Source organism: Dipteris shenzhenensis, chromosome 26 (assembly GCF_047967505.1).
Source record: "Dipteris shenzhenensis isolate YYH24624 ecotype China chromosome 26, Dip_SZ_1.0, whole genome shotgun sequence".
Classification (NCBI taxonomy): Eukaryota; Viridiplantae; Streptophyta; class Polypodiopsida; order Gleicheniales; family Dipteridaceae; genus Dipteris; species Dipteris shenzhenensis.
In genome coordinates, this window is record NC_141621.1 from 49,369,512 (window position 1) to 49,382,338 (window position 12,827).

Below are 12,827 nucleotides of genomic sequence, written 5' to 3' on the forward strand. Positions count from 1 at the left end.
AGCTGTGTCATTTATCTCAATCATTTCAAGTCTTCAAGTTCTTTATAATGTGTAACAACATTGCTTGAATTGGGTTTATTGGCTCAGTTATATTACGTTAGCCTTTTGTTTGTATATACTCAAGGTGATGGACAATTGTACATCATTGTAAATAGTCCAATTGAGATTTGTAAATCATGTGATCTCCTGTTAATACAATAGTTCTCTTATTCCATTGATGAAAGTCTTATAGTGCCAATGGGTGAGATCAATTTTTCGCTTCACCATGTCTGCCAATTTGAACCCAGACACAAGGGATGGATGTGTGGGAGTTTTAGAAAGCATAGCTATTCTATTTTGTTAGTTGCTGCATATAAGGGGCAAAAACCAATGGATAGTCCATTTTGCTAGAGACCCACAAGGGAGAAGATTGTTGTTGAGTCATACATGCCTAATACATGTGGTTCAATATGCACGGCCTAATCTATCGATTGCCTTATTTGCAATCCTTATGCATATATTTATTGTGAAACAAAGTTCTCCTGTTCGCAGACTTTACTGCTTACACAAATGAGGAGACATAATGATGCATTTTCACTAAGAAGCACATAATTGGTAGGAGTTAAATGCAGGGGCTACAGAGAAGCAATTGTGGACTATGGATGCACAAGGAAGGGAAGGGCGGCATAAAACTGGGAAAGGGGATGGATCGCATCTGGAATTCGGCGACGCAACAACATGATCGAAATGCGTGGAGGTAGGGGAGCAATCAACATATGTAAGGTTTTAGTGTGTGTGTGTGTGAGGTGGGGAAGGATGTTGAGTAATGATAGTGGTGGAGGTAAATTGGGAGTGAAGTGTTTTGATTGTTGAGATAGATAGGATGATGATGATTTTGAGAGAAAAACGGAGGTGAAAGGGGGAAATTGATTTCTAGGCTAGGCTTGGCGCCCGATGGGGATTTCAAAGGGGATGGGGATGCCACGGGCTACAGCCGGTGAACGCTATTGTTTTCATTTTGTGAAAATAAAAAGGTTAAGGACGAAATCCGGTATTATTGAGTATCCACTTCTTCATGTTTCATTCCTTTGCATTTGGCAGGCTACCTAAAGCTGCTTGCTCCTGCTGCTGCCGCGGCTGCTGCTCTGTGCTTGTTTTTGTTTCGTTGTTGATTCTGTGTTGTTTTATTTTGTTCTTGTTGTGGTGGCAGCCTGCCCTTCTCTCTTCATTTCTCCTCCTCCCAGCTTTGCTTCTGCCTTGCTTTCTCCCTCTCCACTCTGCTCTAAACACCATTTCACAACAGCCTCCCTTCCTTTTCCTCTCCTTCCCACACTCTTCATCGCCCCAGATCCATCTCCTCCCTCCCCCTTCCCTCCTCCCTTTCGATCCCCCCATCGCCTTCCGTGGTCCCATTTTGCCCCCCCCCTTCCTCCCCCCTTTGATGCCGGCCTCCCCCCCTCGATCTGCCACTTCTCTCTCCCCTTCCGCCTCTTTTCCCATTTCGCTCGCCCCTCGTCATGTCTGAGGACGAGAAGCTCCTCAAGGATGCCAAGAAGCTCCCTTGGGAGGAACGTCTTGCGCACAAGAATTGGAAAGTTCGCAATGACGCCAATATTGACCTTGCTGCGGTCTGCGATGGCATCAAGGATCCCAAGGATCCACGGCTTAAAGAATTCGGTAAACATTCAAATTTAGCTTCAGGAATTCACAACTGCCAGCACTAGTGCTGTCTATCTCTGCCACTCTTGCGGAATGTTTGTCATGATGCCAAAGCCTTATTTAAATTATTGTATCCGCAAATTCAGCTGAATGAGTAGATTATGCAAGGTCGATTGCTACCGCCCGATGGATTGAACTTCCCCCCTGTTTTTTCCCAGGACCTTTGTTCAAGAAGGCAGTTGCAGATTCGAATGCACCTGTCCAGGAAAAAGCCCTGGACGCATTGATCGCATATTTGCGTGTGGCAGATGCTGATGCTTCCAGGTATGAAACTTTTCTGTCCCTTTGTCACGACTTCTCGTGATTTACTAGGGTTTTCCCAGAAGGCGGAGCTCATTTACAGTGGATTGTTGACGTTCATCGTTTTGATTTCTTACTCGAAACGTACGAATTATGTTATGTCTTGGCTTCAACAGATCTAGTTATATCAATCAGTTTCCTATAGGGCTACAGGAACTTTCAGCTTGGTATTTACCACCTTGTGGGATAGTGCTTTAGTTAGGGGTGTCTGCGAAACCATTCATCGTGGAAATTGGATCTGGAACTTCTCCCTGCCCCATACTTTGGCAGATGCATATTGAGTTGGGCCGGTCAAAAGTTGGGACCCATCGGAAGATGGACCTGATCCTGTGAAATCTAGCGTGTTGCATCATATGATCATATGTTACCTGCTCCATGGATTAGATTGTAGCTGCTACACAAGGGTTTCTAACTGCAAGAAATGCCACTATTATACAAAACAAACAGATGCTCTCAGATCCTAACACTTGGATAGTAGTCTTACCACAGATAGTGTGTTGCTATGGAGTCTGGACTGAGTTTGTAGCTATATCGAGAGCTTTCTGCAGACGATGTTACTATAGGGTTGAGTTTATAGTTATACTGCCAGTTTTCCAAAGGTGAATGTACAGACACTGTTGATGTAGGATGGAATATGGATCTAGAATGAATGCAATTTCATAGATGCAAAAGTGTATATACCTATTCATAAGCATGCTATTTGCATCGTGGTGCCATGTGATCATTGCTATTAAGAGACGAACAGAAGGATGTGGCCATTATTGCATGCTATAGTTTGTCAGGCCATAATCTCAGTGATAACGTTCAAAGTGATCCGCATCCGAATTTTCCTCTTAGCTAGCTTGTGCTCTTGAGAGTAGATTTTGATTTTTGCACACAGAATCTGAAGTCTCTGTGGGTGACGTTGTGGTATTTGCCTTGGATTCTTCTTTGGGTGTACCGTGTACTTCCATCTTTCTTCTTTTGGTTTGCCGCCTTCTTTTGGCAATCTTTTGCAAGGTGTCTTGGCTTGTCGCAATAGAAGCACGTCTTATTCTTCTTTTTCTTATGCGCATTTGCTGACTTTTAGCCACTTTTGAATCTGTGTCACCCTGGAACTTGTCCTTTCAGGCTTTATCTCAGGATCCTTCGTACTTCCACCAAGCCTTCTATTGCATGTCCTGGCTTGCCGCAATAGAAGCACATCTTATTCTTCTTTTTCTATCCACTTTTGAATCCCTGTCACTCTGGAACTCGTCCTTGCAGGCTTTATCTCAGGATCCTTCGTACTTCCACCACGCCTTCTATTGCAAGAGCAATGGCACAAGCTCCTCAAGAGTTGTAGTACAGGCTTCTTGCGCTGTCCTGCAGCCATGGTTGTGATGAACCCTTTATAGCCTTGGCAAGCACAATCATGTTCGTCACATGTCATGAGCCATCATGCAAGCTGAACATGTGCCAAGATAGCATCTGTAGTTGTACCAATGATGATGGTGGGGCCCTCTGCTACTAAAAGCATCCGATTCTTGAGTTCCATCGGATTTGCAGTCGCCACAACCTTTTCCAAGGATTTCTTCTGGTCTCCAGCCTTCAGCTCCACACCTTCAGTTCTCTCCTGGATCTTTCTCGCTACTGGTGCCTTTGGGTCATCTTCCATCTGCAACATTTGGAATGGGCAATTGAGCAGCCATGGCAAGAGATAGACGATTGCAATGTAGGTTAGGAAATTGACAATGCGCTGTAGTAAATATGAACAGACGTACCTTGCTGAACACGGGGGCTCCTTCCTTCAACATCGGAGTAGATCACAACATTACGGAACCTGGCTTTGATACCATGTCAGAGAAATAGAGCCTGCTTGCTGTAGTTTACTTTTTCAATGGATACATTGAAGAAATGCCTACAGACACACAAAATGCACACACACACACACACACACACACACACACACATGCGCGTGCGTGCGCACGGACAGGCGTCTTCCCAAACACACACAGAGGCGTCTTCCCAAACACACACACACACACACACACACACACACACACACACACACACACACACATAGAGGCGTCTTCCCAACCCAAAAACAGGCCACTGTTTGCAATCTCTGGAAGCTCCAGAACAGCTATTGAATAGGCTGTCTACTCCTCTAGTTCTCCCTTCCTGAACCTACCCAGATCCTATCCCAGTCTACAGCCCCTATGTCCTGATATGGGGCCTCACAGCCACTACCACCAAACCAGAACCTATAAAAAATGTCAGTGTCAAGAGCTTTTAGGGGCCATAGTGAACAAGAAGCATCCATAGCACAAAATATCCCTTTCCATATACAAAAGTATAGGGATTGAAGGGCTGTTTTATTAGCTCCTTTACAGAATGTTGATATGATCCTAGGTAAACCATGTTAGAAATGAACCAATAGAGGGTACGCACAGCGGAAGACTTATAGTAATGCCCAGGAGCTCACATAGTGTCGTGTGGGTGTGGAATCACAAACTTCTTTACTTAATGTGCATCACATAGATGTGCAGACTCATCAATAGACAATGAACCAGCCAGATAGAGAAACCACCAAAATAATATATTTCCGTCCAAAACTATGGACACAATACGAAAAAGATAGATCCAGAGTCCCACCATTGGTGTGGTCCTCTGATCTAACCACAATGTCCTTCTCCTATCTGCTGGCTATCTCTAGACTCGAGCCTGCGTGCTCCACCTTGAGCTTCTGTAGACTTTCCGTCCAGATCACAACACCTTGCTGCCCGGAGAGACAGCCAAGGTTCAGCCCTTGAGAGCTCAGTCTGCAGCACACCTCCTACTCTCCACCTCCAAGATGAGGCCCAAGGAAATGTCTTCTGGCTGCTCCTGTCTGCTGCCTGTTCTGCCGAACTGTTGGATGAATTGTGAGGCATCAAGCCTCTCCTTTTATAGGCCTAGGGGCCTGTCAAAAAACCGACCAGCATGCCCTAATCTGGCCGACCAGACTGTGGCTGGTCCAGCCCTTTAAGGGCTCACAACCCGGGGCTTTTGGCCCCACACTTCTAGGGCCTTTGGCCCACCAATCTAGGCAAGGGCCCAGCCCTATATATTCAGGGTCCAGCCCCACCAAACCTGCTGCATACAGTGTGCCTTCATGTCCTAGATCCATCGCAATCTGTCCCTGACTATCTTGCCTCTGCTCCAGGCTTGTTCCAGCTCTAGGGCTCTTGCCCGAGCTCCGTACATGTCCCTGAAACCAGCCGTACAGCAGGCATCTGTAATCCGTACAGATCTGCCATGCGTCTGCACTATTCTGACCCTCTGATCTGCTCATAACAGCTCTAGATGTGCTGCCCACATGACAGCCAAGATGCTGTCCATGTGGCAGCCCCATCTTATCACTCAATCCCTTATGGCTCTTGTCCTCATGGCATCCAATCAGATTCCCATGTGGCAGACACTCAAACCCTAGGTCCACCCCCCCCATGCTCTCCTCATATGGGGGCTTACAGATGGGGAGGTGACCTTTCCAACAAACCATGCCAATGATTTTGGTCCTACTATACATCTTTATACTGATCATTATTGTTTTGTGCGGAAGGATGAGAACATACGTGACGCATGATATTCATATATCAAAAGAGATCAAGAAGACATGAGTTCCTTAGAGCTTATGAGTATCAATTTTCCAAAGACAACTCATTTGAAATGCCTATGGAAAGAGAAGATGATCATGCCATAGACTTGGAGTCAAAGAGCTTCTCATCCATGTAGAGCTCCTTATAGGTTGAATTGGATAGAAATGAAGGAGGTAGAAAAGCAGACTAATGATCTATTGTAGAAAGGCCTATATTGACCAAGCGGCTCTCCAATTGGAGCACCTTTATTATTGGTAAAATGAAGGACGGACGTCATAGTATGTGTATAGATTATCAAGAGTGGACGTCATAGTATGTGTATAGATTATTGGTAAAATGAAGGACGGACGTCATAGTATGTGTATAGATTAGAAGCGGCACATGATTCCAAGAGTGGATGCTTTTTTAGATGTGGTTAAGGGTGCTAGTATCTCTAGTAATTGGGATGTAAATTTTGGGTATCATCAATTGCGGATGAAAGCATGAGATGAACATAAGAGTGCTTTTCACACTCTTATTGGATTTTGGTAACCATTTTGCCCTAATTAATGCTCCAACCAGTTTTAGTAGGTTGATACCAAGGGTTTTGTGACCCTAATTGGAAAAGTTTGTCATGGTCTTCTTGAACGACATTCTTGCTTTTAGCCAGAATGAAGAGGAACATAAGGATCACCTCGATAAGGTGATGGAGCTGCTAAGAAAGAATCGATTTTTCCTAAGTACAACGAAGAGTGAGTCAAGTAGTTTAGGATACATTGTGTCTGCTAAGGGAATTTGGGTTGATCTTAAAAGGTTAAGGCCATAATTGACTGGCCAAGATCGATGCTTTCTAGGATGTGTAATTATTATCGTAGATTCTTTAAGATTTTTTACAAGACTTGCTTCCTCATTAACAAATTTGTTTCGAAACGTTCCTAGATGGGTGGGGAGAGGTTCATTAAGGAGTTCTTTCGAAGACATTTAGAAACATTGGTCATTGCACCAGTGTTAGCAACTCCCTGATGTGGACAAGGAGTTATTTGTTGTTATGCACGGATGCAAGTGGGACCTCCATTGAAGTTGTGTTGATGCAAGGGGGGCATCCCATTGCTTACAAGAGTAGAAGGCTTCAAGGGGCTGAGTTGCTACATACAACATATGAGAAGGAGTTACTTTATGGTTGTACATACTTTGAAATTATGGAAGCATTATTTGTATGGTTATGCGTTCAAGATCAAGATTGATGATCACCCCGACTCTACCGATGCTGTGCAAAGGTATAAAGACTCTACTTGAGCCTTTCTGATTTCCATCACGGAAGCCAACGGTCCCTGAGGTATATCTCTTTCACCTCGCAAGACATAAAGCACATCATTCATCTTGAATTGATATACGTGCTTTTTCCAATCAATGGCTGGATTCTTCCTAGAATGCCACGCCATTCCCAGGGCTATATCCGCATGAGCAAGCTTGGTTATTTCAAAATCAAGCTTCTCAGCATAGTCCTGAATCCGAAGCTCCAACTGGGTAACCCTTTGGTCCCATACTTCAGTTGAACTTCCATCAGCCATCCTGACTGTATACGCGTAGTCAGATGGACTTGTCTTTAATTTCAGCCTCTTCACGAGCTTGGAGTTAATCACATTGTGAGTTGACGCTGAGTCAAACAACACAATGACATCATGATTGGCCACTTGCCCTTTCATTTTGATTAACTCCGTATCATTGAAGGCTGTATACCCCGTTGCTGCGGGCTTAGATAGGATGTTATCAGGTGCACTCGTCACTAACTTAGTAACAGACACACAGAACAAACAAGGTACTAACCTCTGAGAAGATCCCGCTAGCTGAATCTGCATCTCTTCTGCTCTGGGACTTCCCTGCATCTCCACGTCGCACTCTGAGATCACCATCTCAGCCATCCGACGATCTTTATTACGTGGACAATCTCTCCACTGATGAGGTTGAAGGCAACCAAAGCATAAGCCTTCTCTCCTCGCTTTTTCCCTTTGTTCCGGGTTCAAGGGAGACTTAGACCAAGCCCGGGCTGCCATTGGAGTTACTTTTCTCTTCACTCCAATGGTGGTACTTGGTTTAGGAGTTTCAGCCGGTCTCGCCTGCTTGGCTTGACCACTCGGCTGCGAACCACTCCCTTTACTAGTCCACTTCTTCTTAAACCCAGATTTCTTTGGATACCCATACTGGGTTCCAACCTGTGCAAACCCACTTGGCTTGCTGCCCTTGGCATCCTCGTAGTTCAAGGCTATAGCTATTGCATCATCTAGCGTGTTCGCGTACTTAGCCCGAACTTCCATTTTTATTCGGTCATTCAATCCAAATATGAAATCTTTCACTTGGATTGATTGAGGCAGGGGTTCGTCAACCTTCATTACACTCTCTCGAAACTTATCAGTGTATTCTGCCACTGATAAATTTCTCTGACGCAGGTTCCTATATTGATCCCAAGCTCGGGATGCCTCGTCAGGAGGTAAGAAGTGTTTCCTGAACTCTCTTTTAAACCCCTCCCAGGTAGTGGATGCTATCCCGTCTTTTTGTTGTTTAATCCACCACCGATCCGCTGCCTCACTAAACATATGGGTGGCCTCGCGGATCTTTTTGATGTCATTTCTGATCTCACAAATGGCGAACGCCTCGTCCCATTTGTGTAACCATGTCTCAATGACATCGGAGCTACGGTCGTTCATCCGACCAGAATACTTTTCCGGTCTGTAATTTGCAATATTTGGCACTTTAGCCTTCCTAGGCTCGACCGTATGGACACTAGACTCCGGTTCCATTGGAGCCTTTCCCTTCTCCTCTCGAGAAGGTCTGGCAGACATACTCTGTAGTACTCTCCTAAGTTCGGACTGCCCTGCATTGGCTTGTAATTGCTGCGCTAACAACTGTTGCAAGGCATCCTCCAACAATGCAATCCTGCCAGATAAAGTGTGAGCTACTGGGCGCGATCCCTGCTGGGTCGGCCGGACTCCTGATTCACCAGGGTCCCTCCTGGAAGCTCCTTCTGCTTCCATTTAGTTCAGCAGGTGTTTTGGTTTGGGGCTTTAAAAAAAAAAAAAAAAAAAAAAAAAACACCCCTAGAACACCGTAATCACAAGCTGACACAATTCAGGGTACTGACACTCCGAACACAATTCCCTATACTAGGGAACTCCTGCAATCTGACATGCACACTAATTACGTATTTGACACAGGCATATATATTCAATCCCGCCTTTCCCTATACTAGGGAAACTACTGCATTTTACTCTGACTGAAGCCCACAGGCATATCCTCAAGCATAATCTGTCCTTACTACAGCATTAAAGCCTCATACAGGCTGATTACTCACGAGGTCCTATCTACAAAAACAATGTAGCCTCACCAGACTAAATCAAGGAGGGGAAAAAAACATGAAACTAAGGGGGTTGAAGAGAGCTTCCTGGTCATCCACGAACAGCCACACCCTTTTCTTCCAAGCAGTTCGAGTCTTCAATTCCTGCAACCTCCACGCTCTGTCTGCCTGTGAATAAAAGCCTTATTTGGTGTCGCGCATCCTCCAGATTGCGCTGCCCACGCCAACCTACGGACTGTCTGCGTCGATTCACCGCAGCACGTCACAACCTTCCACGTGAGCGCCGTTCCTCACGGATCTCGTCGGCAGTCTTCTCGTCATCACCCTCTTGTGATTTGCCACCAGCGCTCCCAAACCACCAATCCCTGCATCGACAGCTCCGACCACTCCCCCGGACTACGTGCACACAGGTCGTTCACGAGCTCACGCAACCCTTCAGGTGAATCCCATTACTGCACGTCGACCAGCCCACACCTCCATGCGTCGCCGAATCACCACCTACGGAACATCCAGGCTAAGACTACTTGCTGGCAGGCGATTGACGACAGGCCTTCCCACGGCCCCTGCTCCGTCACCACGCTTCAGCCCGTTAATTTGCGCTGCTCCCAGGTCTTACCCCTACACAACCCGTCGCTCTGATACCAAATGTTACCATAAATCTCTATCCTAACCACTACTGCAGATCACGGGAGTAGCACCTCTCTTGTCCACCCAGCCAAACTGCCAAACTTCAAGCATGAGAGAGAGAACTCTTACGAAATCACATAAATCCCAATTCTTCATTCTCTCACAAGCCTTGACAGACCCCAATTCCCTAGATAGATCTAGATGCCACATGTCATCCATATAGGGCCTTTCTAATGCAACATTTCACCCCTCTCTTGGGATGCATTTAATTCCTTGCCCCTAGGCACATTCTTTGCACTAGGCCCCTGGTCTCAGATCTATCTAGTCCGGTGCTATCAGCCCTCACCTAGGACCTTGACATTAATCCCTCCCGATCATTTACATAAAGCGCAAACACATATATTACAAAGATAGATCCTATAAGGGAAATGTCGACTGATTCTTCCGAGGTCATGCTACCTCGGCTAGAGCGTAACAACCTTGGTGGGCTGAGGATTAGACCTAAGTGGAGCTCAATGAGAGGTTGTTTTTGGAGGCAAGTGAGAGCAATTTGAGACCGTTCAGGAGGAAAAGCCATTTGGTGAGGACCTATGTAGAGCAGCCGTAGGGATGTCACTAGATAAGTTTGTGTCATGACATGAGTACCCAATATATCCCAAATTAGAATGGTAATCAATGTTATTAGTCAAGAGAAGAACGTAGGTACAAATGGCTCTAAAAATTGGAGTTATATTGAGTGAGATAGGGAGGGAAAAATGTTATGTTAAGTTATAGGTCATAACCTAGGGATAAAAAGGGATTAAATTAATTAAATTTGGAGGAGGGGTCAAGGAACCTTAAAACTCTAGTACCTAAGTTCTAAGGATTAACCTAGGTCTTAGAGAGAATTAGAAGGGCACATCTAATGAGGTGTGACCACTTGTGTGGTCACATTCCATCTTCCACCCCTTCTATTGGAAGGATGTTTCCTTCTCATACGAGTAGCACCCGACTAAGAGTATACCTAGGATATGTACACATAGTTAGTCATCCTAGAGTAGGAAATGAATAGGATAGGGAAATGACAACCGATGTAGATGTTACAGGGGCACTTACTGTAGCTTCAAGGCTGTATGGGGGTTTGGTAAACACTCATAGAGTTCTAGTGTCTACACAAATTGGGTAGAAATTAGGAATTTGAGGATAAACCTTGAAATTCAAGTTCATTACATTTGGTATTAGAGCAACAACGATCCAGTGAAGGGACAGAAAGAGAGAAGGCTGTTCGCTGCGTTCCATTGACAAAGGCAAAAGGAAAGAATAGGTGATACGTGCAACAAAGAGGGAGAAAGAAAGCAGCATGATAGATAGGCTATGTGCATAGAACCGGCAAGAAATTTGGTGGATACATGTCACGAAATCCGATGCACCAAGACTGTATGAAATCTGACGTACGAAGATCCATAGGGCGAAAGTTGACGCATGGGATGCTCTAGTGACGGTGCCCAAAGAGAGCAAATATGTGAAGATGGAGAACGGAGCATGATTGGCAGAGAAGGAGGTCGGGACTAACAGACAAGAACCTGCCTTGGGCAGGAGATCCAAAATAGTAGACATAATTTGAGTTTGCTAGAGGAATCCCAATGTGGGTGTATTTTTTGTGTGATAAATGGGTATCCTAACGGAGTGATTCTCCCTCCCCCTTGGCCTCCCGTGTGAATGTGTCCTGAAATTGTCACATTTGTGGAAGAAAAGGGCCACGTTCTACCTACGAAAAGTCGGATCGAAACAATATTTTAAGAGGGTGATTTGCGCATCATATGCCCCCTATAATGGTATTGAGACCTCCGATTCACTCAAAGAAGCAGGTTAAATTCATCGCATCAGTTTTCAGTAAAAGACAAGGGGGAAGGGCTTATTTCAGCTTGTTTTTCGACAAAAATTAAGCACAAGATGGATAAGTACCACCAACTCTACAACATTTGACTTTTGCTTTGTGATTACAACCAGTCAATAATTTTCTTTTTAATAGAAAGGAAGGATGGAAGGGAAGGGATGCACAGTAATGAACTTGTCCCATTTCCTCCATTGCCTCAAGCAGAGGGAAAGAATACCATCACCTCCTCCTGAAGAGGTTCTATTAGGTGAGACTTATATATTCTTCTTTTCTACAAGAATCTCCTGATAGGAGAAATGAGTCCACCCAAGAAATGATACATGAATGAAAAGCTATCTTATTCATAATCATGAGAAGTATAAGCCTTATATAGGCTACTCACTCACACACTAGCACCTAGTGCATATGGGATAAGTCCCATAATGACATGTGGCACTCACACATGACTCACACACATGAACTAGTACTAGATCACCTAGTACTACACACTAACACATCACATCACCACACTCTTTGGCTATGATATCTCCAACACCCCCCTTCAGAGCAAAGAGTGTGAGACCTAACATGTAAGAGTTGACCAATCCCCCCTCCACCGCAATACTGCAAAGAGCAAGTCCAACTATCCAACACCTCCCGTGTGATAGCGACTTCTCAGTCAGCTTGTGACCAGCAAGGGCAAACCATCACTCTTCACCCCCCCTTACTCTGAATTGGGTGGTCAATACCATCAAACCGAAGTAAAAGACAATACATTCATTTTTGGGGGACAACCTAGGGCAGAGTACCTCCTATTGACTCCAAATACATTCAGTTTAGGGGGACAACTCGAGGGTGAGAACCTTTATTTGACTCAACACTAACACACATAGAACTAAGCATCATCTTCCTCCTTAGAGAGGAATAGATCATGCAACACAACAGATATTTAGGTCCAGTAGATGTAGCATAAATATTCTTGAGCTTGTCCAGGCTCTCCTTGGCTGATGTAGTGATGTCAAGTGGATGAAGTTATTTGTTAGCCAACTTCACACTAATAAATGCCATTGCTTTGTCATTCTGCTTATCCCTAGCTGAGAGTGGTGCTGATGAGTCTTCACCATGAGGACGAGGCTCCATAGTATCAAACTGAGGTAACAAAACCAGTAGGCTGAAATGGATAACCAGCAAATGAAGGGGCTGGTCTAGGGCTCTGAAATGCATCAGCAGCCTTCACAAACATGATTGCAACCGTACGCGTACGGTCAGTTTTTTTTCGTACTGATTCCGTACGGCCGTACGTACGGACGTCCGTACGGATTTCCGTACGTGACTTTTTTTGGGGGTTAAAAAATCGGGATGCGTACCTTATATTGTTGCTGGGCTGCGATGTTCGAAATTCGAATCCGGATTCCGT

At 45.0% G+C, this 12,827-nt stretch overlaps 1 protein-coding gene across 1 annotated transcript in view; it reads left to right on the top strand.

Annotated features, from left to right (window-relative positions):
* Positions 1–1,421: 1,421 nt before the first annotated feature.
* The window catches only part of MOR1 (ARM repeat superfamily protein), a 90,587-nt gene continuing 79,181 nt past the window's right edge, over positions 1,422–12,827 (top strand). Inside the window, exons 1-2 of the mRNA XM_087397552.1 lie at positions 1,422–1,656; positions 1,857–1,962. Coding sequence (XP_087253678.1) covers positions 1,497–1,656; positions 1,857–1,962 — 266 coding nt within the window. The 5' untranslated portion in view covers positions 1,422–1,496. The remainder of the gene's footprint in view (positions 1,657–1,856; positions 1,963–12,827) is intronic.